Source organism: Eptatretus burgeri, chromosome 5 (assembly GCF_056783735.1).
Source record: "Eptatretus burgeri isolate ZD-2024b chromosome 5, Ebu_testis_v1, whole genome shotgun sequence".
Lineage (NCBI taxonomy): Eukaryota > Metazoa > Chordata > Myxini > Myxiniformes > Myxinidae > Eptatretus > Eptatretus burgeri.
Window position 1 is genome coordinate 42,779,874 of NC_140965.1, and position 17,500 is coordinate 42,797,373.

At 42.3% G+C, this 17,500-nt stretch overlaps 1 protein-coding gene across 3 annotated transcripts in view; it reads right to left on the minus strand.

Annotated features, from left to right (window-relative positions):
* LOC147026323 (sulfhydryl oxidase 1-like) overlaps nt 1–17,500 on the minus strand; it is a 143,421-nt gene that overhangs the window by 44,734 nt on the left and 81,187 nt on the right. For all 3 annotated transcript variants that reach the window (XM_085881621.1, XM_085881622.1, XM_085881623.1), the window contains exon 8: nt 16,373–16,502. In XM_085881621.1, coding sequence (XP_085737747.1) covers nt 16,373–16,502 — 130 coding nt within the window. The remainder of the gene's footprint in view (nt 1–16,372; nt 16,503–17,500) is intronic.

Consider the following 17,500-nt stretch of genomic DNA (forward strand, 5'->3'; position numbering starts at 1 on the left):
GAGAAGCTGCAAGGCGCTGTGAGAAGCTGTAAGGTGCTGTGAGAGGCGCTGAGGCACTGTGAGAAGCTGAAAGGCACTGTGAGAAGCTGTAAGGCACTGATGAACTGTGAGAAGCTGTAAGGCGGTGTGAGAAGCTGTAAGGCACTGAGGAGCTGTGAGAAGCTGTAAGGAGCTGTGGAATTGTGAAGCTGTCACCAGTGATCAGAGCTGCAAGGCTGCAAGGCCCTCACCAACTGTCACAAACTCAACTCTCACCAACTGTCTGACTGGAACTGACTGAAGCTGAAAAAAGCTGTCACCCAGCTGTCACCAACTGTCACAAAACTGTCACCCCATCCTTCTTATGAGCAGCCAGTCTGGGCGGAGCCTCAAGCAGACTTCAGCTAAATTCGCCTTGCCGATGAGCGCATCATTGCACGTGACAAAACGCCCATCTCGCGATCATTCCTTCCTTACCAGAGCGAGATGTAATCCCAAATCAGCACAGATCTGGCTTACGATGCCATGTTTGTGGTGCTGGACAAACGGCAGAAATCAGCCATTTGCCAGAACAACCGAGCAAAAAACATGAAGCGCTCACAAAATGTCAACAACAACCATCACCTCAATGTTCAGCCCAATATGAAAAAGAGCCAGTTAGCGTCCATCGAGCTGCTGAACGGGGTGTCAACGTCGGTGAAAGAGGTGGGTGTTGAACGTCGATGGAAAATAGGTGGGTGAGGTAAATGATCCACAACCGTATTTGCCCATCAGAATAACTGCTCAGGAAAAGCCCGCGGCGTGCCCAATCAAATATCCTGTAAGTCCAGGGTGTAAATAAATTGTCCACCTCCAAGCCAATGTGTCCTGATGGAAAGGGGGTAGAGGAGTCTCCGTTGGGCTAACAGCTATCTCACGTGCATGAATGTGTCTGTCGTAACGATAAAAAAAGGCCATCCCATAAGAAAGGGAATCTATTCTTTACCATTCTCAACGCATGAAAGTTAGAATCCCACCAGACATGGGGATAGGTCTATCCTGGACATGCATTCAGGGAAATAACTGTCTGAGGACCTAAATGTTGAATGCATTAGTCGGATCCGATTCTGAAATCTATAACAATATATATGTTGTTGTTCAATATATATGTTGCGGCCCAGTGCAGAGCTCCCGTCTTCAAGCGATCCTCCAACCCATGCCTCCGAGTAGCCGGATTACAGGCGCACGCCACTACGCCCGGTCCTATAACAATATATATATATATATATATATATATATATATATATATATATATATATATATATATATATATATATATATATATATATATATATATATATAACAATATATATAACAATATATATATATAACAATATATATATATAACAATATATATATAACAATATATATATATAACAATATATATATATATAACAATATATATATATATATATATATATATATATATATATATATATATATATATATATATATATATATATATATATATATATATATATATATATATATATATATATATATTACACACAAACAGTAATATCTGTGTTGTCTGGCACGGATGGGACTTTGTCCTTGCCGGTTAATCAAATATGCCGGTTATCTAAATGTTTCATGGAATGGTACAATAGGGCAACTTATTAAACTTTGCCTGTGAAAAATATCAACCGAACATTATTACAGTGCAGTATAAATGTAATTACCAATGAATTATTCAAAACAATAACGTACCTGCATGATAAAACATGAACTAGTCTTTCGAAGTTGATGGAAAATCCAGGGTCAACTTCAACTTTCTCAGGCTCATCATCTTGTCGAACTCCAGAGGTTTTCTTGAACCATTTTCTTATGTCAAACTGTCGCATTGTTTCTTGCGTCTTCCCCATAAAATGTTCTTGTATGAGGTTCAGCTGCATCACGTCTTTGGTGCTGTAACCTTTCTACCTTTCAGTAAACTTCACAAGCGTGTCAAGACCTTTATCGGGAGTGTTCCATTAATTACCAACTTGAATGGCACTCAGTTGAGCGCATACTACTGCCAGGTGAAACATTTCATCAATTAGGGTGGCATCAGTTTTGTATCCCACTGAAAGGCCAGATCTGAATTCAGACCTGAACCAAAATCAAATCAGCTTGTTCTTGTCACCTAACTCATCCACCTAGTTTTGTCATAACTCATCCACTAAGTTTTAAAATATCATTATATATCATTTTTGGTCCTCACTCAATGGTGAAGAATCATTAAAAAAAATTATCGGATCCTCATCTGGATTCGGATTTTCACCATAATTGAATCGGCTCTTCCTCGTCACACACACCCAACCTGTCCGCCAAGTTTTGTCCGAATCCATCCACAACGTTTTGAGTTATCGTGTTACATATCGTTTTTTGGCCCGATCTCTCAATGGTGAAGGATCACTTTAAAAACGAGATGGTATTCAGAGAATACTTACTTTGCACAATCTTGAGTAGGACTTGGTGCGAGAAAACTCTTCTGGCGGCAAATTTGTCATTGCATATGTCAACACTTCGGAGGTAAATGTGTAGAAATTATACTTTGAAAAGTCTGCTTTAGAGTACATTCATAAACCTTTACAAAGTAGCTTTTATTCTCGTTCTTGTGTGTTTTCATTACTTTGTAGGCTGACAAAAAAACACGCCAAATAGACCACGAAAGTAAAATTGGGTGATCGTTAAAACACCAAATTGTACTTCTTCTTCACCAGCCGAGCACAATAAAGCCTAAAGCGATTACCATGAATCAGATTTTGAATGTGAGGACATGACTGTCTCTGGGCATTAGGCTTTGTTTAAGTCAGCCTGTAAGTTCTGAGGGGGTGTGCGTCATCCAAGTAATATGCTCCACATCAAATGGTCATGTACCACGTGGTAAAGTTTCAATTTCCTCTGGTGAACAGTTTTCAATGTACGCTCTTAAGATTAGAACTGCCACTTTATAACTGCTGGTAGTGATGACTGGGTATCAAGACACCCCGCTTTGATCAGACACCTGACCCATTACGTCTCCATTCAATTGAATTCAGAATGGGATAAAAAAAAAAATTAAATTCAAATCAAATGGAAACCCAAATAAAATAGGTCCTGCATTGGAGTCATCAGAAGGAACCCAAACAAGCAAAAAGCAAAGATGAAATCATCAGGAGGAACCTAGATAGGCCAAGTCAGATATGGGAGCATGTGCCAGAGCAGCGCGTCACTGCGTCCACTTTCCGCCGGTACTGCAAGGGCTTCCGTCTCGCCATCCCCCAGGCAGATTCCTGGCCCATCCCCATCTCCTCGAGATACTAATCAACCTGCAAACAGGTGTTCATTCTCTCTTAGATATAGGACATTTCATGCACCCACTCAAAGAGACCACTTCAGGTGGTCAATCTGACCCAGGAAGTTTACCTCGTGCTTTTCCTCCTGTCATCAAGGAATGGGGGTCCCGAAGGCTTTACCCCAATCCCGTCATCCGGTGAGCTGCCCCACGAAAGGCAGCAGCACAGGAGGTACTCCCACCGAGTGGGTTTTCAGTTTTCTTTGCATTTGTGGGTTTTGCGGAATAAAGTGTTTTATGGAGGCCAAAGTGTAAATCCTGCCATCAACCTCCTAAAAAAACGTAACCCAACTGCAAGAGGATGCCCACAGACAGAGTCGGGCACTCGATATGGATGGCCGTTGGCTCACAAAGAGGGTCACAATACCGATTGGTAATGGAACATACACCAGCATTAACCCAAGTGATATGTTCAGTTGAAAAGACTTCTTCTGAGTTGTCATATTGTTGTTCAACTTCCTTCTGTAGATTAACACTGTCGATGATTTTCGAGTCAGTCATAACATGGTCCACTTCACACCAATCTTCAATTTTGGCTTCAGTGAAACTTTGAAGTGGATTATCGTCACTTGCTTGCGCCACCATACTGGAAATTTATTGTATCGTGATCTGCACACTTTTGTTCTCCTGAGATATCAAGCTGCCTTATCTCATTGTCGCAGCTTGAAACAAGCCAGCCTGCCATCAGAAAAGGCACATTGATCAGTCAATCCTATTTCAGCATATAAATACTTTCCCTTCTCAATTAACATCAGTCCCCAAATTGGCGCTCCCTCCAAATGCTTGAGAGAAAACCATTCGTACAAAACTTTATCTCGCTGCTCCTTATTTGGCTTGTGTCGAGAACGACGCTTGTCATCAGCTTTGTCTGTCTCTGACTTGGTGTAAAGTTCCAGTAACTTGTCCTTCTGGGCCTTGATGTCAGAGATGGTTGACAATCCGACATTGCACTCATGCATCAATACATTTTGACTTCTCCCTTCTTCATTCTCCTCCATATTTCGATCTTCTGGTTGATGGTGAGAACAATCCTCTTCCTTTTCCCATCAGCACTGCTCAATGGAGTAACAGAAGCCATGATGCTTTGGAAGCCAAACATTTTCTTCTTCTCCTCCCAGAGTTTCACTTACATGTTCTCCCCAACATTTGAGATACTGTGATTGGCCGTTGGGCGGAAAGAGCTGGATGGGTCATGGCCTGACAAACGCCTGACGTTTTGAGAAGCCAAGAGATTTTCATGGCACCTCGGATGGTGTGGGTCTACGATGGATGGACGCGGCTCTTCAACCATGATGCTGCAACAGAAAGTCGTTTTCTTGCTGAGCCTGATTAACTCTGTATCGTGTGTTTTTTTTCTTTCTTCATTTATGATGGGCTAATAGTCGGTGAGTTAGCTGTGTATTCGTGTGTAAACAATTTAATTGAGATCCCTTGGATGCTGGTTTTTAAAGTGCCGGACAAGGACAACACAGCTTTTACTGTACATAGTTCTAGCTGCTGGTCCATTCTGGTTGCCTAGGTCGAGTCCCGAGGGTGGTGTCAATGCAAACTCCAGCTCAGTCCAAGGCCCTGAGCAAGTTCCCAGGACTATTTGACATATTACACTGCTCGTGAGGCCACAGAATTAACCGGGTTCTATGCTTATAGATGCTGTGCCTCTTTGCAATTCATCCGAGCAAACCATGAGTTAATGTGGTGCGGTCTAAAGCGGTTTCAACTGCTACGCAATGACCCTGCAACCAGCCTAAACCATCAAACAAAGCTGTCAGGACAAGCGGAATTAATTCCAAGACCAAGTATAATCAATAAGAGCAAATGGCACAGAGAAAGGCTTGATTGTGAGAACAATCCTCTTCCATCATAAGGAAGCAATGCACAAAAATAAATGATGCCGCCAACAATTAAATAACCCCTCAACCTCGGCCGATACAGGCCTATGATACCAATCAATGAACGGGTTTCCTTAATTATTTATCTTAAAGGCCTTTCAGACTTGCGCAGGAGATAGACATCGGAAATTCACAAGACAATGAAGTTTGTCAGGCAAACCCGAGGCAGAGCCCGCCAAGATGTTCCAATCCTGGTGGGTGGCTGGACAATCGTCCGATGCTGCTAGCTGAGAGAGAAATATGTGGCTCGTTTGATGAGGCACGGCACATTTTTTTTTTTCTGCAGGTTTTCACAGCAAGCAGTGCAAAGGACAGGGCAAGCCATCTTCTTTCTCCCGGCACAGTTGATTTTTATCACTTCTGGCATGTGTGTCTTTGATGGGATGCCATTCCCCTCCCCTATCATTTGCCATTGGTTGTTGATCGGACTGGTGGGTGGGGTGACTCAGCCATAACGGCAGCGCCTCGAGCTCCCTGGGCGAAATCAACCACTGTTGATGGCGCTCATCTCATTCTCCCACCAAAACTCATGCTGCAAGGTCTAATGAGTGCTTTCAAAAGAAGCATTTCGACGGATAACAGAGGATAAAAACATTAAATAAATGGGGTCAAAACTGGCTGATAATTATTCAAGACACAGACATTAGGGCCCTGTCACACCTTGACGTTTTAGCCAGCAATGGCAACGTATAAAAATGTACGTAAAACGTTGGCGTACGCTGAAGTTTTGATGTTTTTTTTTTTTTAAGTTTGGGCGTATTCATAACGTGTTGGTCGTATGCATAACATATTAGTAACAGGCACAGAACGTTTCGTTGTGTTATCGATAACTTTTACCAACGAATGCTTGGCCTGTTGTCGGCGTTCACAACCTATGCCCAACAATAGTTTAACTTACGCATAGCGCGCTAAACGTATTGCCGGCGAACTCGTGGCTTAGCCTGTTAAGAACCTGCCGGACGCCGATTTAAATCATAACTGCCTGAGAATTTGAAGTGTCAACATCGCAGTCACACCTTGATGATTTTGCCAGTGTATGCCGGCCTATGAAAAATGTGTCTAAAACGCTGGCACACGTCAAATACGGTATAGGTAAGTTGTGTATACGTTAAGAGTAGGCTGGAAAACAATGAAGTACACTGTCATATTACGTGGTACGTGTAATACGTCGTGAAATTTCAAGCATGCTGAAAATTTTACGACGTACTCGGCATACGGCTAACCCGTTCCGCATGCGTTGTCATACGTTCCTGGCACGCTCCGCGATCGTTTACATACGGCGGACACACGTTACTTGTAGGTTACTCATAAGTCGAAACACGTCAAGGTAATATTTAACATACCCGCAACCTAATTTTCAACCAATGGGTAACGTCCTTTTAACCTATGAGTAGCGTGCTCTGAACCTATGTTTAACGTGCTTGAAACCTAAGAGTAACGTGCATTGAACCTATTTGTAACTTGCCTTGAACCAATGACTAGCGTGCTATGAACCTATGAGTAGCGTGCGTTTAACCTATGTGTAGCATGCTTATAACCTTTGAGTAACATGCTATGAACCTATTTGTAACGTATCTAAAACGCACATTGTCGTATGTAGACGAATTAGATTGAAGTCTTCCGGACAACCACAGCACTTACTGAACGTGTTTCTAACTTACATCTACCGTGTAATGGCGTATTGGCAGCGTTAAGGGGAATTGGTATGTACAAATGGGCTTCACAAGAGGAACCCATCATTGTTCCAGACTCCATGTTGAGTAGATGTCAATGCCAGTAGTATCAGTAGTAGTAATACTATTAGTCGTAGTTGGTGTGCGTGACAGTAGGAATAGTAGTAGTTGTAGTAGTAGCATTGGTATTAGTAGTATGTCTATGTCAGTAGTAGTATGTGAGCGTGATGGGGAGGGTGTGGATGATGATGGATCCTCTTATTGTCCACGAATAGGAGACGACTTTGCACCATTGTTCGATGTTCTTTTCGGCTAATTTTTTTTTCCTCATTCCCACGATGAAATATTTCTTTGTTTTACTTTTTAAAGTATTAAAAACGACTTTGACAAATGCATAATGTACTAGTAATGAACACAGAACACTTCGATAACTTATAGATAAGTTATACCAACGATTGTTTATCGTGTTTTAGTCGTCCACAACCTATGCCCAACGATAGTCTAGCGCAGGGGTCGGGAACGTGTGGCTCGCGAGCCAGGTGTGGCTCTTTTGATGATTGCATCTGGCTCGCAGATAAAATTGGAGTTTGAAACTTTGAAAGCCCAATATTTCTCGCGGAAGCTTTACCTATAGTTTGAATGGTGTCGTGCTTCATTCACGTGCAGGGCTGAACTTGGCAGAAGGAGAGAAGAAAAAATGCCTCCGAATTGTCTGAAGCGGTTTTTGTTTCGTCCAGTCATGCGGCTGACGCGAGTAGTGATTTTGGTTCCTCCAATGACGTGCCGCCGCCGAGACGCGTCACGGAATTCATCTCGACCAATCACGCGCCACCGCTGAGGCGACAGCATCCCAGAGTCGGCCGGCCGCGCCGCACCTCTCGAGTATGTCAGCCCGTGCACAGGCCAGCCAGACTAACTTGGGTCAACATCTCCCTCTCTCTCATTTGCTCAAAGCTAACCCTTCGACGAAGAAGATGGCGAAAATAAAAAAGATGAGGAGTATCGTACATTTCAGGACGAATGGGCCGAAGAATTCGCCTTTGTGGAGAGAGCAGGTTCTGTGGTGTGTCTAATTTGCAATGACAAAATTGCATCGATGAAACGGTCGAATATAAAGCGGCACTTCGACACGCGCCATGTTACCTTTGCATCAAAATACCCTGCGGGAGACAGCAGAAAGAAAGGGTACCAAGAGCTACTGAGCAGGGTACAAGCCAGCCAGCAGCCACTCCGCGTATGGACCCGGCAAGGTGACTATAATTCCGCCAGCTTTGCTGGATCTTTAGCAATAGTGAGGAACGGAAAACCATTCACAGATGTCGAGTATGCAAAAACGTTCATGCTGGATGTCGCCAATGAACTTTTTGATGATCTTCTGAACAAAGACAAGATAATCAAACAGATACAAGACATGCCTCGGTCGGCAAGAACTGTTCATGATCGTACCATCATGATGGCAAACCAAGTGGAGGAAACGCAAGTGAAGGACATAAATACAGCGCCGTTCTTTTCCCTGGCTTTGGATGAGTCAACAGACGTAAGCAATTTGTCACAGTTCAGTATGATTGCAAGATATGCTGCTGGTGATACACTGCACGAAGAAAGTCTTGCTGTTCTGCCAATAAAAGGGTCCACAAGAGGTGAGTATTCAAGTCTTTCATGGAGTTTGCTCAAGAAAAAAAATCTATCTATGGATAAACTTATCTCAGTGTGTACTGATGGTGCTTCGTGTATGGTGGGGAAAAACAAAGGATTTGTGGCGCTTCTCCGTGAACATGAAAATAGACCCATCCTAAGTTTCCATTGCATTCTACACCAGGAGGCACTTTGTGCTCAGATGTGTGATGGGCAGCTTGGCGAAGTGATGTCGCTGGTCATTCGTGTGATCAACTTTATTGTTGCCCGAGCCTTAAATGGTCGCCAGTTTAAAACACTGCTGGATGAAGTTGGAAATAACTATCATGGTCTGCTTTTGCACAGCAATGTGCGTTGGTTGTCAAGAGGGAAGGTGCTTTGCCATTTTGCGGCTTGCCTGAACGAAATCCGGACTTTCCTTGAAATGAAAGGGATTGAGCATCCTGAGCTTGCCGAAACTGAGTGGCTCCTCAAGTTTTACTATCTCGTGGATATGACTGAACATCTGAACGAGCTCAACGTGAAAATGCAAGGCATTGGGAATACAGTGTTATCCCTTCAACAAGCCGTGTTTGCTTTTGAAAACAAGCTGGAGCTCTTTATCATGGATCTTGAAACAGGTCGTTTACTACATTTTGAAAAACTGACAATTTAAAGATGCATGCACAGCAAGTGAGCCCACTCAAAACTTTGATCTCCACCAGTTAGCTGGCTTCACATCCAGTCTCCTACAGTCATTCAAAGCACGCTTTGGAGAATTTCGTGAGCACACTCGTCTTTTTAAGTTCATCACCCATCCAAACGAGTGTTCACTGAACACAGCTGACCTGAGTTACATTCCTGGTGTCTCCGTCAGAGATTTTGAAGCAGAAGTGGCTGACCTGAAGGCCTCAGACATGTGGGTGAATAAGTTCAAGTCACTGAATGAAGATTTGGAAAGAATCGCACGACAGAAAGCGGAGTTGGCGAGCAAGCACATGTGGACAGAAATGAAAAAACTTCAACCCGAAGACCAGCTGATTATCAAAACTTGGAACGCGCTTCCTGTCACATACCACACACTGCAGCGTGTGAGTATTGCTGTATTGACCTTGTTTGGATCTACGTATGCATGTGAGCAGTCATTCTCACATCTTAAAAACATCAAGTCCAACCTACGATCACGTCTAACGGATGAAAGCCTCAACGCTTGCATGAAGCTTAACCTCACCAAGTACCAACCAGACTACAAAGCCATCAGCAAATCCATGCAGCACCAGAAGTCCCATTAATGGTGAGTATTATAACAACATTATTTAAAAGAATAAATTCAGAGGCTTATTATACTCACATTTAGTTGAATTCAGTCTTAAAATATGTTATATGGCTCTCACTGAAATAGATTTCCAAATATTTTGCTTTAATGGCTCTCTGAGTCAAAAACGTTCCTGACCCCTGGTCTAGCGTATGCATAGCGTAATAATTCCCAAGCACGTTATTCATCGGTTATAAATCAGTCACGGGTACCCTAAACATTACTTTGATGTGTTTCGACATATGAGGAACTTTCAAGTAGCGTGTTGCGAAGTGTGAACAACGTTCGTGAAGCATGCTTAGAAAACGTTACTCATTGGTTAGAAATAAGTTTCAGGTACGCGAATGTTACCTCTACGTGTTTCGACTTATGAGTAACATACAACTAATGTGTGTCAACGATCGCATAACGTGCCTACAACTTATGGCCAGCGTAGCGGAACGTGTGAGCCAAACGCCAAGTACGTCGTAAAATTTCAAGCATGCAAAATTTTTTGGACAATTAAAAAGTACAACGTTTTAAACCAACGTAATACGAGCTATGGTAGTGTTTTTCAGCGTGCACCTAACGTACACATAACGTACCCATAACGTATTCGACGTGTGCCAGCGTTTTAGACACATTTTTCATAAATCGGCATACGCTGGCTAAATCGTCAAGGTGTGACAGGGCCTTTAGGGAAGGTAAACAGTCCCTTTCTAAACATAATAGTGACCCATGACACAATGCTGCCGGAACTCTACCAAGTGCTGGAACTGCTACTGAAGGTCAATTCCGTATTTTAAAGTTTGAAATTCAGCTCAGGTTCAGAGACACTAGGGTTTATCGCATGTGTGGAAATGAAATAAAGCCAAAAACACTGGCGTCTCTGGGCGTTTATAAGCATTGCCATGTATACAGCAATTCATAGGGATGAAGATGAAGCATTCAATGATTTGAGGAAAGTGAAAACAATTTTGTTTGAGCATTTTATCGTTAAGAAACCATTTCCACCTGTTCCAAGTCAAGGCATTGTTGAGCAAGCCCCCAAAATGGCGAATTAAGACCTCAGCGAGTGAGAACTGGCTAATAAATGAGCTGACCAAGGATGAAGTATATAATTAAGTCAGGCCATTAATTATCTTCAAAATGGGTGTTTAAATTAACCCAAAAATCCAATTTTTATTTATGCAATCCTTTGAAATTTTGCATGCCGATGAACATCACAGCCAGTTCACCGGGAAAAAGAAAATCACAGAATCGTCAGACAGCATCCATAAATGAAAAGATATACAAGAAGGGCATTCGGTAGAGAGCAGACCTTCACCACGTAATGATTGATCCATGAGAATGATATCGGGCCCAATGCATTTTTGAAATATTATGCTATCTGTAATTTTTGGCCCCATCTCTCAATGGTGAAGAATCAATTTAAAAATTAAATAATTATCGTATCCAGATCCGGATTTGGATCTTCACCAAAATCGAATCAATTTTTCGTCGTCACACACCCAACCCGTCCATCAAGTTTTATCCGAATCCGTCCACAACTTTTTTAGATATCGTGCTGTATACAGTATCACTTTTTAGCCCAATCTCTCAATGGTGAAGAATCACTTTAAAAATTCTAATAGTCGGATCCGAATTCGGACCTTCACCAAAATCGAATCATTTCGTTCTGGGACAATATCCCCCAGAGTGTCTGGGTTCCGTCGAACACCGTATGAGCGTACCATGGCTTCAATTTTTTTTCTGCCAGCCTTCCGGATGCATACACAAATGAAGACCATTTTTGCGGTTTGTTATTTTGTTTGTTTTAATATCTGGAGAGAAAAAAGTCAATTTCAAAAAAAAAAGGTGGTGGCCATCAAAAAGGAAGCAGGCGGAGATGAGAAACTAATAACTTATTTAACTTGCCCTAATATAATGTGATTGTGCTTTGTAAAAAAAGTTTTTTTTCATACTTCCACTAATTGTGATACTTGGTCTCTTGTACACAAAGTATGTCCACCTTTCTTCTCTCCATCCAATCAGCCAACTCCTGCCCTTTGCCAGTCATAGTCCCAACATTCAGAGTTCCAACTCTCACCTGCACACTTCTCCCCTTCCCCCATCTCCCACTGCCTCCAGACTCACCTTTCCCCGTCTCCTTCTCCTCCTTCGCCCAGCAGTAGCACAATTTCCACTGGTACCGGTGGCGGTCGTTGGTAACCCGGGCCTCGACCGATCCGGTATGGGAATCCGTTTTGTTGTCCGCATCATGATTTGGCATAGGTTTTTACGCCGGATGCCCTTCCTGACGCAACCCTGGTCGCCTCATACAACACACAGGGATATGGTACACCTATTCTAACCGGGGCATACACCGGGCCAGTACAACTGGTACTCATTTCGCCGACCTCGGAAGGATGGCAGGCTGAGTCAACCCCCTGGTGTATATTAATTCAGTGGCCCAACGGGGCTTGAACTCAGGACCTTTTGGATCCCAAGTGGCTGCCCGAACCACTGTGCCAACAATAGGTATTACATATATATATATATATATATATATATATATATATATATATATATATATATACACATATACATACATACATATATACATACATATAATCAAAGAGAAAGCACACTGAGCATTAAAAGGAAAGAAACCTTTTATTGGGCCTGACTTTTTTGGAGCTGTTTAGCTTCCGTCCTGTGGCAGTTGTGAAAACGGTTTACATTTCAAAATGAGGTTTGTACCGTTATTGCCCAGTGTGCATGTGTCTGAGTGGCCGATTGGCTGCAATTCCACCAATGGGGCTGAGGATGGGTTGTGGGGAGGTAACAGAAGTTTTGATCGGCGTGTTGGCTTCTGAATTGGAGCCTGTGTCCAGAATGGTTGTTATCGTGGTTTGTTATAATCACAGAAACACAAAGCTAGTAGAGAACAGCAAACTCGATTCTGTGCAGATCATGTCCGTTGAGAGTCTGTGTATAAACTCGACAGAGTTCACATTCAACGGATGAGTGTATTCCCAACGACAGCGAACACCAATGGGGTCACCGATCTCGGGCATCGTAGCAGAGATCATCGTGCAAGCCTTTAAGGATGCCACCTTAATTGATGAGCACAAGTTGTAGTGATGGTATGTAGACCAACAGGCCCAAGTTGTAGTGATGGTATGAAGACGATACATTTGTGATCATGAAGGCCAACCAAATAAATAGCTTCCACACCCAGCTGAACTCAAGGTCACTGAGCTCAAATTAATTTGTGAAGTTGAAAAAGAAGGCTCGCTGGCATTTCCTCGATGTTTTACTCTCCAGGAAACCAGACAGCCAAATCGGCTCAACAGTACACTGCAAGCCCACACACGGACAAGAAACTGGACTACAACAGCGGCCAGCCATTGTGTCACAAGATGAACTGCGCATAAACACTACTGGACCACGCTAAGTCCCATTGTGTTAGTTGGGCAGATCGACGCAGTGAAATACAAAGAGTCTGACAAATGCTGTTATTCAATCACTATCCCTGACAGATATAATCAAGAAATGCCAGCTCAAAACAAGACCAGGGCAGGAAATAACAACAAAGCCCACAAATACAGTCACAGACATGGAAACAGCATCTGAACTTTCCAGTCGCCTACTCCAGTCCCATGGTGTCCGCATTGCCCTCAAATCCAACTTTACTCTTCGGACATTGCTACCAAAACCGAAAGATAAAATAGACAGATGAGACAGATGTCAGACTGTTTATGACATCCCTTGTCATGACTGCACCACCCACAACGTGAATCGAACAGAAAAAAGATTGGCCATCAGACTGACTGAACACCAAAGAGTGGGAAGCCAGACATGACACATCCTCCACCATCGCCACACACAATGGTACGCTGCACCACACCTTCACGTGGGAACAAACCACAGTCATGGGGATGGCCCCTCCAAGGCAAGCCGCCAGGTTATTGAGCCAAGGTGGTCTGATGACCGCTCGATCAACAGGCATGTTGACCTCAACCCAACTTACCAAGCCCTCCACAGAGAAGGAGGAGGACATTGGGACCACACTGTGCAGAGCGTTGGTGCTGCTTAAGCAGTCTCCTTGACTATTGGGCACAATCCTGGATGGGTCACCACTCTGACACAATATACCAGCATGCTGGCACTCATTTTGCCAACCTCAGAAGGATAACAGACCGAGTTAACCCCACCTGGAATTAATTCAACAGCTGAGCAGGATTTAAACTCAGGACCCTGGGATCCAAAGCCCACCACCCGAGCCATTAAGCCAACACCAGGCATCAGACACCGACACAAACATTGCAGGCCCATGACAGCAACCACTCTGGACACAGGCTCCAATCCAGAAGCCAACACACTGATCCAAACTTCTGTTCCCTCCCCACAACCCATCCTCAACCACATTGGTGGAATGACAGCCAATCAGGCACTCAGGACAATAATAATACAAACTGAATTTTGAAATGTAAACCATTTTCTGAACTGCCTCTGAGGATGGAAGCCAAACAGCTCCAAAAAATGTCAGGCCCAATAAAAGGCTTTTTTTTCCTTTTAATGTGCAGTGTGCTTTCTTTCTAATTTAATGTGATACCTGAGCTGCACATTTTTCAGCGTGTGTGTGTGTGTGTGTGTGTGTGTGTGTGTGTGTGTGTGTGTGTGTGTGTGTGTGTGTGTGTGTGTGTGTGTGTGTGTGTGTGTGTGTGTGTGTGTGTGTATATATATATATATATATATATATATATATATATATATATATATATATATATATATATATATATATATATATATATATATATATATATATATATATATATATATATATATATATATATATATACATACATATATATATATATATATATATATATATATATATATACATATATATACATATATATATATATATATATATATATATATATATATATATATATATATATATATGTAAATATATAAATTTCTTCTTCTTCTTTCAGCTGCTCCCGTTTGGGGTCGCCACAGCGGATCATCTGTATGATCCGCATAGTGATTTGGCACATGTTTTACGCCGGATGCCCTTCCTGATGCAACCCTGGTCGCCTCTTACAACACAGGGATATGGTACACCTATTTTAACCAGGGTATACACCGGCCCAGTACACTGGTACTCCTTTCACCGACCTCGGAAGGATGACAGGCTGAGTCAATCCCCTGGTGTATTAATTCAGTGGCCCAACGGGGCTTTAACTCAGGACCTTCTGGATCCCAAGCCGCTGCCCTAACCACTGCGCCAACACCAGGCTACATGTAAATATATAAATATATATGAATATTATTACATATGTACATGAACTTTTCAAGAGCATGAGTTGGTTCCTCTGAAGAACACAAGGGTAGTACAGTATGCACACGAGATGTTTTGAATGTGCCATATTGTCTGTCGTCTGGCATTTTCACCAAGCTGTGGAATGTCCCTTCTTTTATATAGTTTGCCACATGCCACATACCATTTAAAGGGGTCTTTTCTGTCCCTGGAATTTTTACCAATCATCCTCTTCAAATTTAAATTCAATCAGATGAAAATTGACCACTTTAGAAATTCGGCCTATGTTGACCTTTTGGCCTTTGTTGACCTCAAAAATAATTGGTAGTTGAATTAAACTTTCCTGACGATGATAAATCTCTGCCAGACCCGTAATTATCAATCATCATTATTATTATTATTATTATTAAAATTATAAAACACGTGGTTGGGGGGATAGGTGGAGTCAAAGTTTTGCCATATCCATGTGGAATGGTCGTGCACCATCAAAACCTGGCACATACACAATATTCCCACCAGTGCCGACTTTCCAAAGGCCACAAGAATAGAAGTCGTGATTTTGGCTCCAAAACCTTTTTGAAAAGGGGAAAAAGTTTTGATTCGCTCTTGTACTCGCCATTTGCTACATTCCGAGTGAGATTCTTATTTTATTATTGGCTCTACTGTGATCCGAAATCATACGCCATTGAAAGATTTTTCATTGGAATATTTTTGTTGCTGGAAAAGCAAAAAATTTCTTTCCATTAGATATTGTGGGGAGCCATTATTGTCATGGCAAAAAATGTGTAAAACATGGGTTGCCTATGGAGGAAGGGGCAGGTTTGCACCCATTGTGCCTTGCAGAGTTCAGCTGCCAATCCTGCTGGAGTCCTGTGTTCCCCAGATGCCTTGGTGTTTGAAGAATTTTTGGTGTTGGTCCTTCTCAACGCAAGATTTACTTTTGAGCACAACAAACCCTTTTGCTAACGAAACATTGTCAGATGGAGGTTCCCATATATCAGCCATGAACAAATGCACTATGTTAACCCAAGTTATCATCTCACAGGCCTTGCTTAAAGCTTTCTTAACCCCACATAGTTAACATGATTGTCATACAAATTTTGTTGGTAGCTCTTTTACTATTAAAAAGTTTGACAAATAGAAAATTGCCAATGGTTACAAAGCACAAGTAATAACTTTGTGACCTTTTGATCTATCGATAACAAAACTCTCCGATTACACAATATGATGCTGTATAATGGTCAAGATTGATACCTTGAAAAGGACCGTCACAAATGATTTCAGAGCTTCTATGGCGGTGCCAGACAAGAAGGGCAAAGCTGCAACTTCGATCCGTAAAAGCCAGTGAAGAGCACCCTCTAGATCAGCCATATACACCTTGGATCTTGAAGGGAATAAAAATACATATAAACATATCCATCAATCCATCATGCGACAGTTAGAAATTTACAAATCCTCAAAACCTTTTAAAGCAGTTGAATTGCCTGTTAGACCTACTGACCTGTATCCTTTTAATCTTATTCTTTCCACAAGCTGCTCTTAAGGGAAACACAGATCACTAAGCATTCGGCAAGCTTAGCTGGGACACTGGCCCCACCTGCTGCTATTCAACTGCAAGGCTGGAAGCATCAATAACCTCAAAGGCTAAATTATGACCACTTAGTCCAAAGGGCACACTCTCAGAGATCTTACTCGTCTGGCCTATCACCCCATTTGTCTACTCATCCAATGTCTCTCTGTGTTTTAGCACATGACTGAATTCTTAAAGTTTAGTGTCCTCAGACGAGTATAAATCTTATATTCCGACCGGCCATCAGCAATTCTAGTTGAAACAATTCTCTCTAAGGGCTTATCGTTTACTTTGGTAATAGATCTCTTTTATAAACTTATCTATCGTGCAGGTCGTTCTTCAGTTTTTGTCTCATTGCTGCAAAGCAAACAAATGTTATATAGATATAGCTGTTTGATGACAACTAATAGTGATAGACTCCAACTCCACTATCTTAGGGGGACTGTCGATTCGCATCATGTCTCCTTGAACAGATAAAATCAGGTTTAAACGAGTCAACAGCTTTCTTGTGTCCATCGTTTCATTCAACTGCCTGGCTTGTCCAATGCTACTGTGGACTCCCATACGTCGACATTTTATTCCTTCGGAAAGCTCGTATTTTAAATCTTCATTCAACAACAATTGGAAGTAAGTAGGGAGCTTTAATGTGTTTTGCTCCAGCAGATGTTATAAATGCATAAGATGAAGGTAGTAGCCAACATTCCAGAGTGAAGTGTTGCACTGGCAGTATGGAGAGTAGCATTGTATTTGATCCAGAATATTGTCAACTTTTAATGGAGAGGTCGAGGCTCGTGGAAGCACCGGAAACAGAG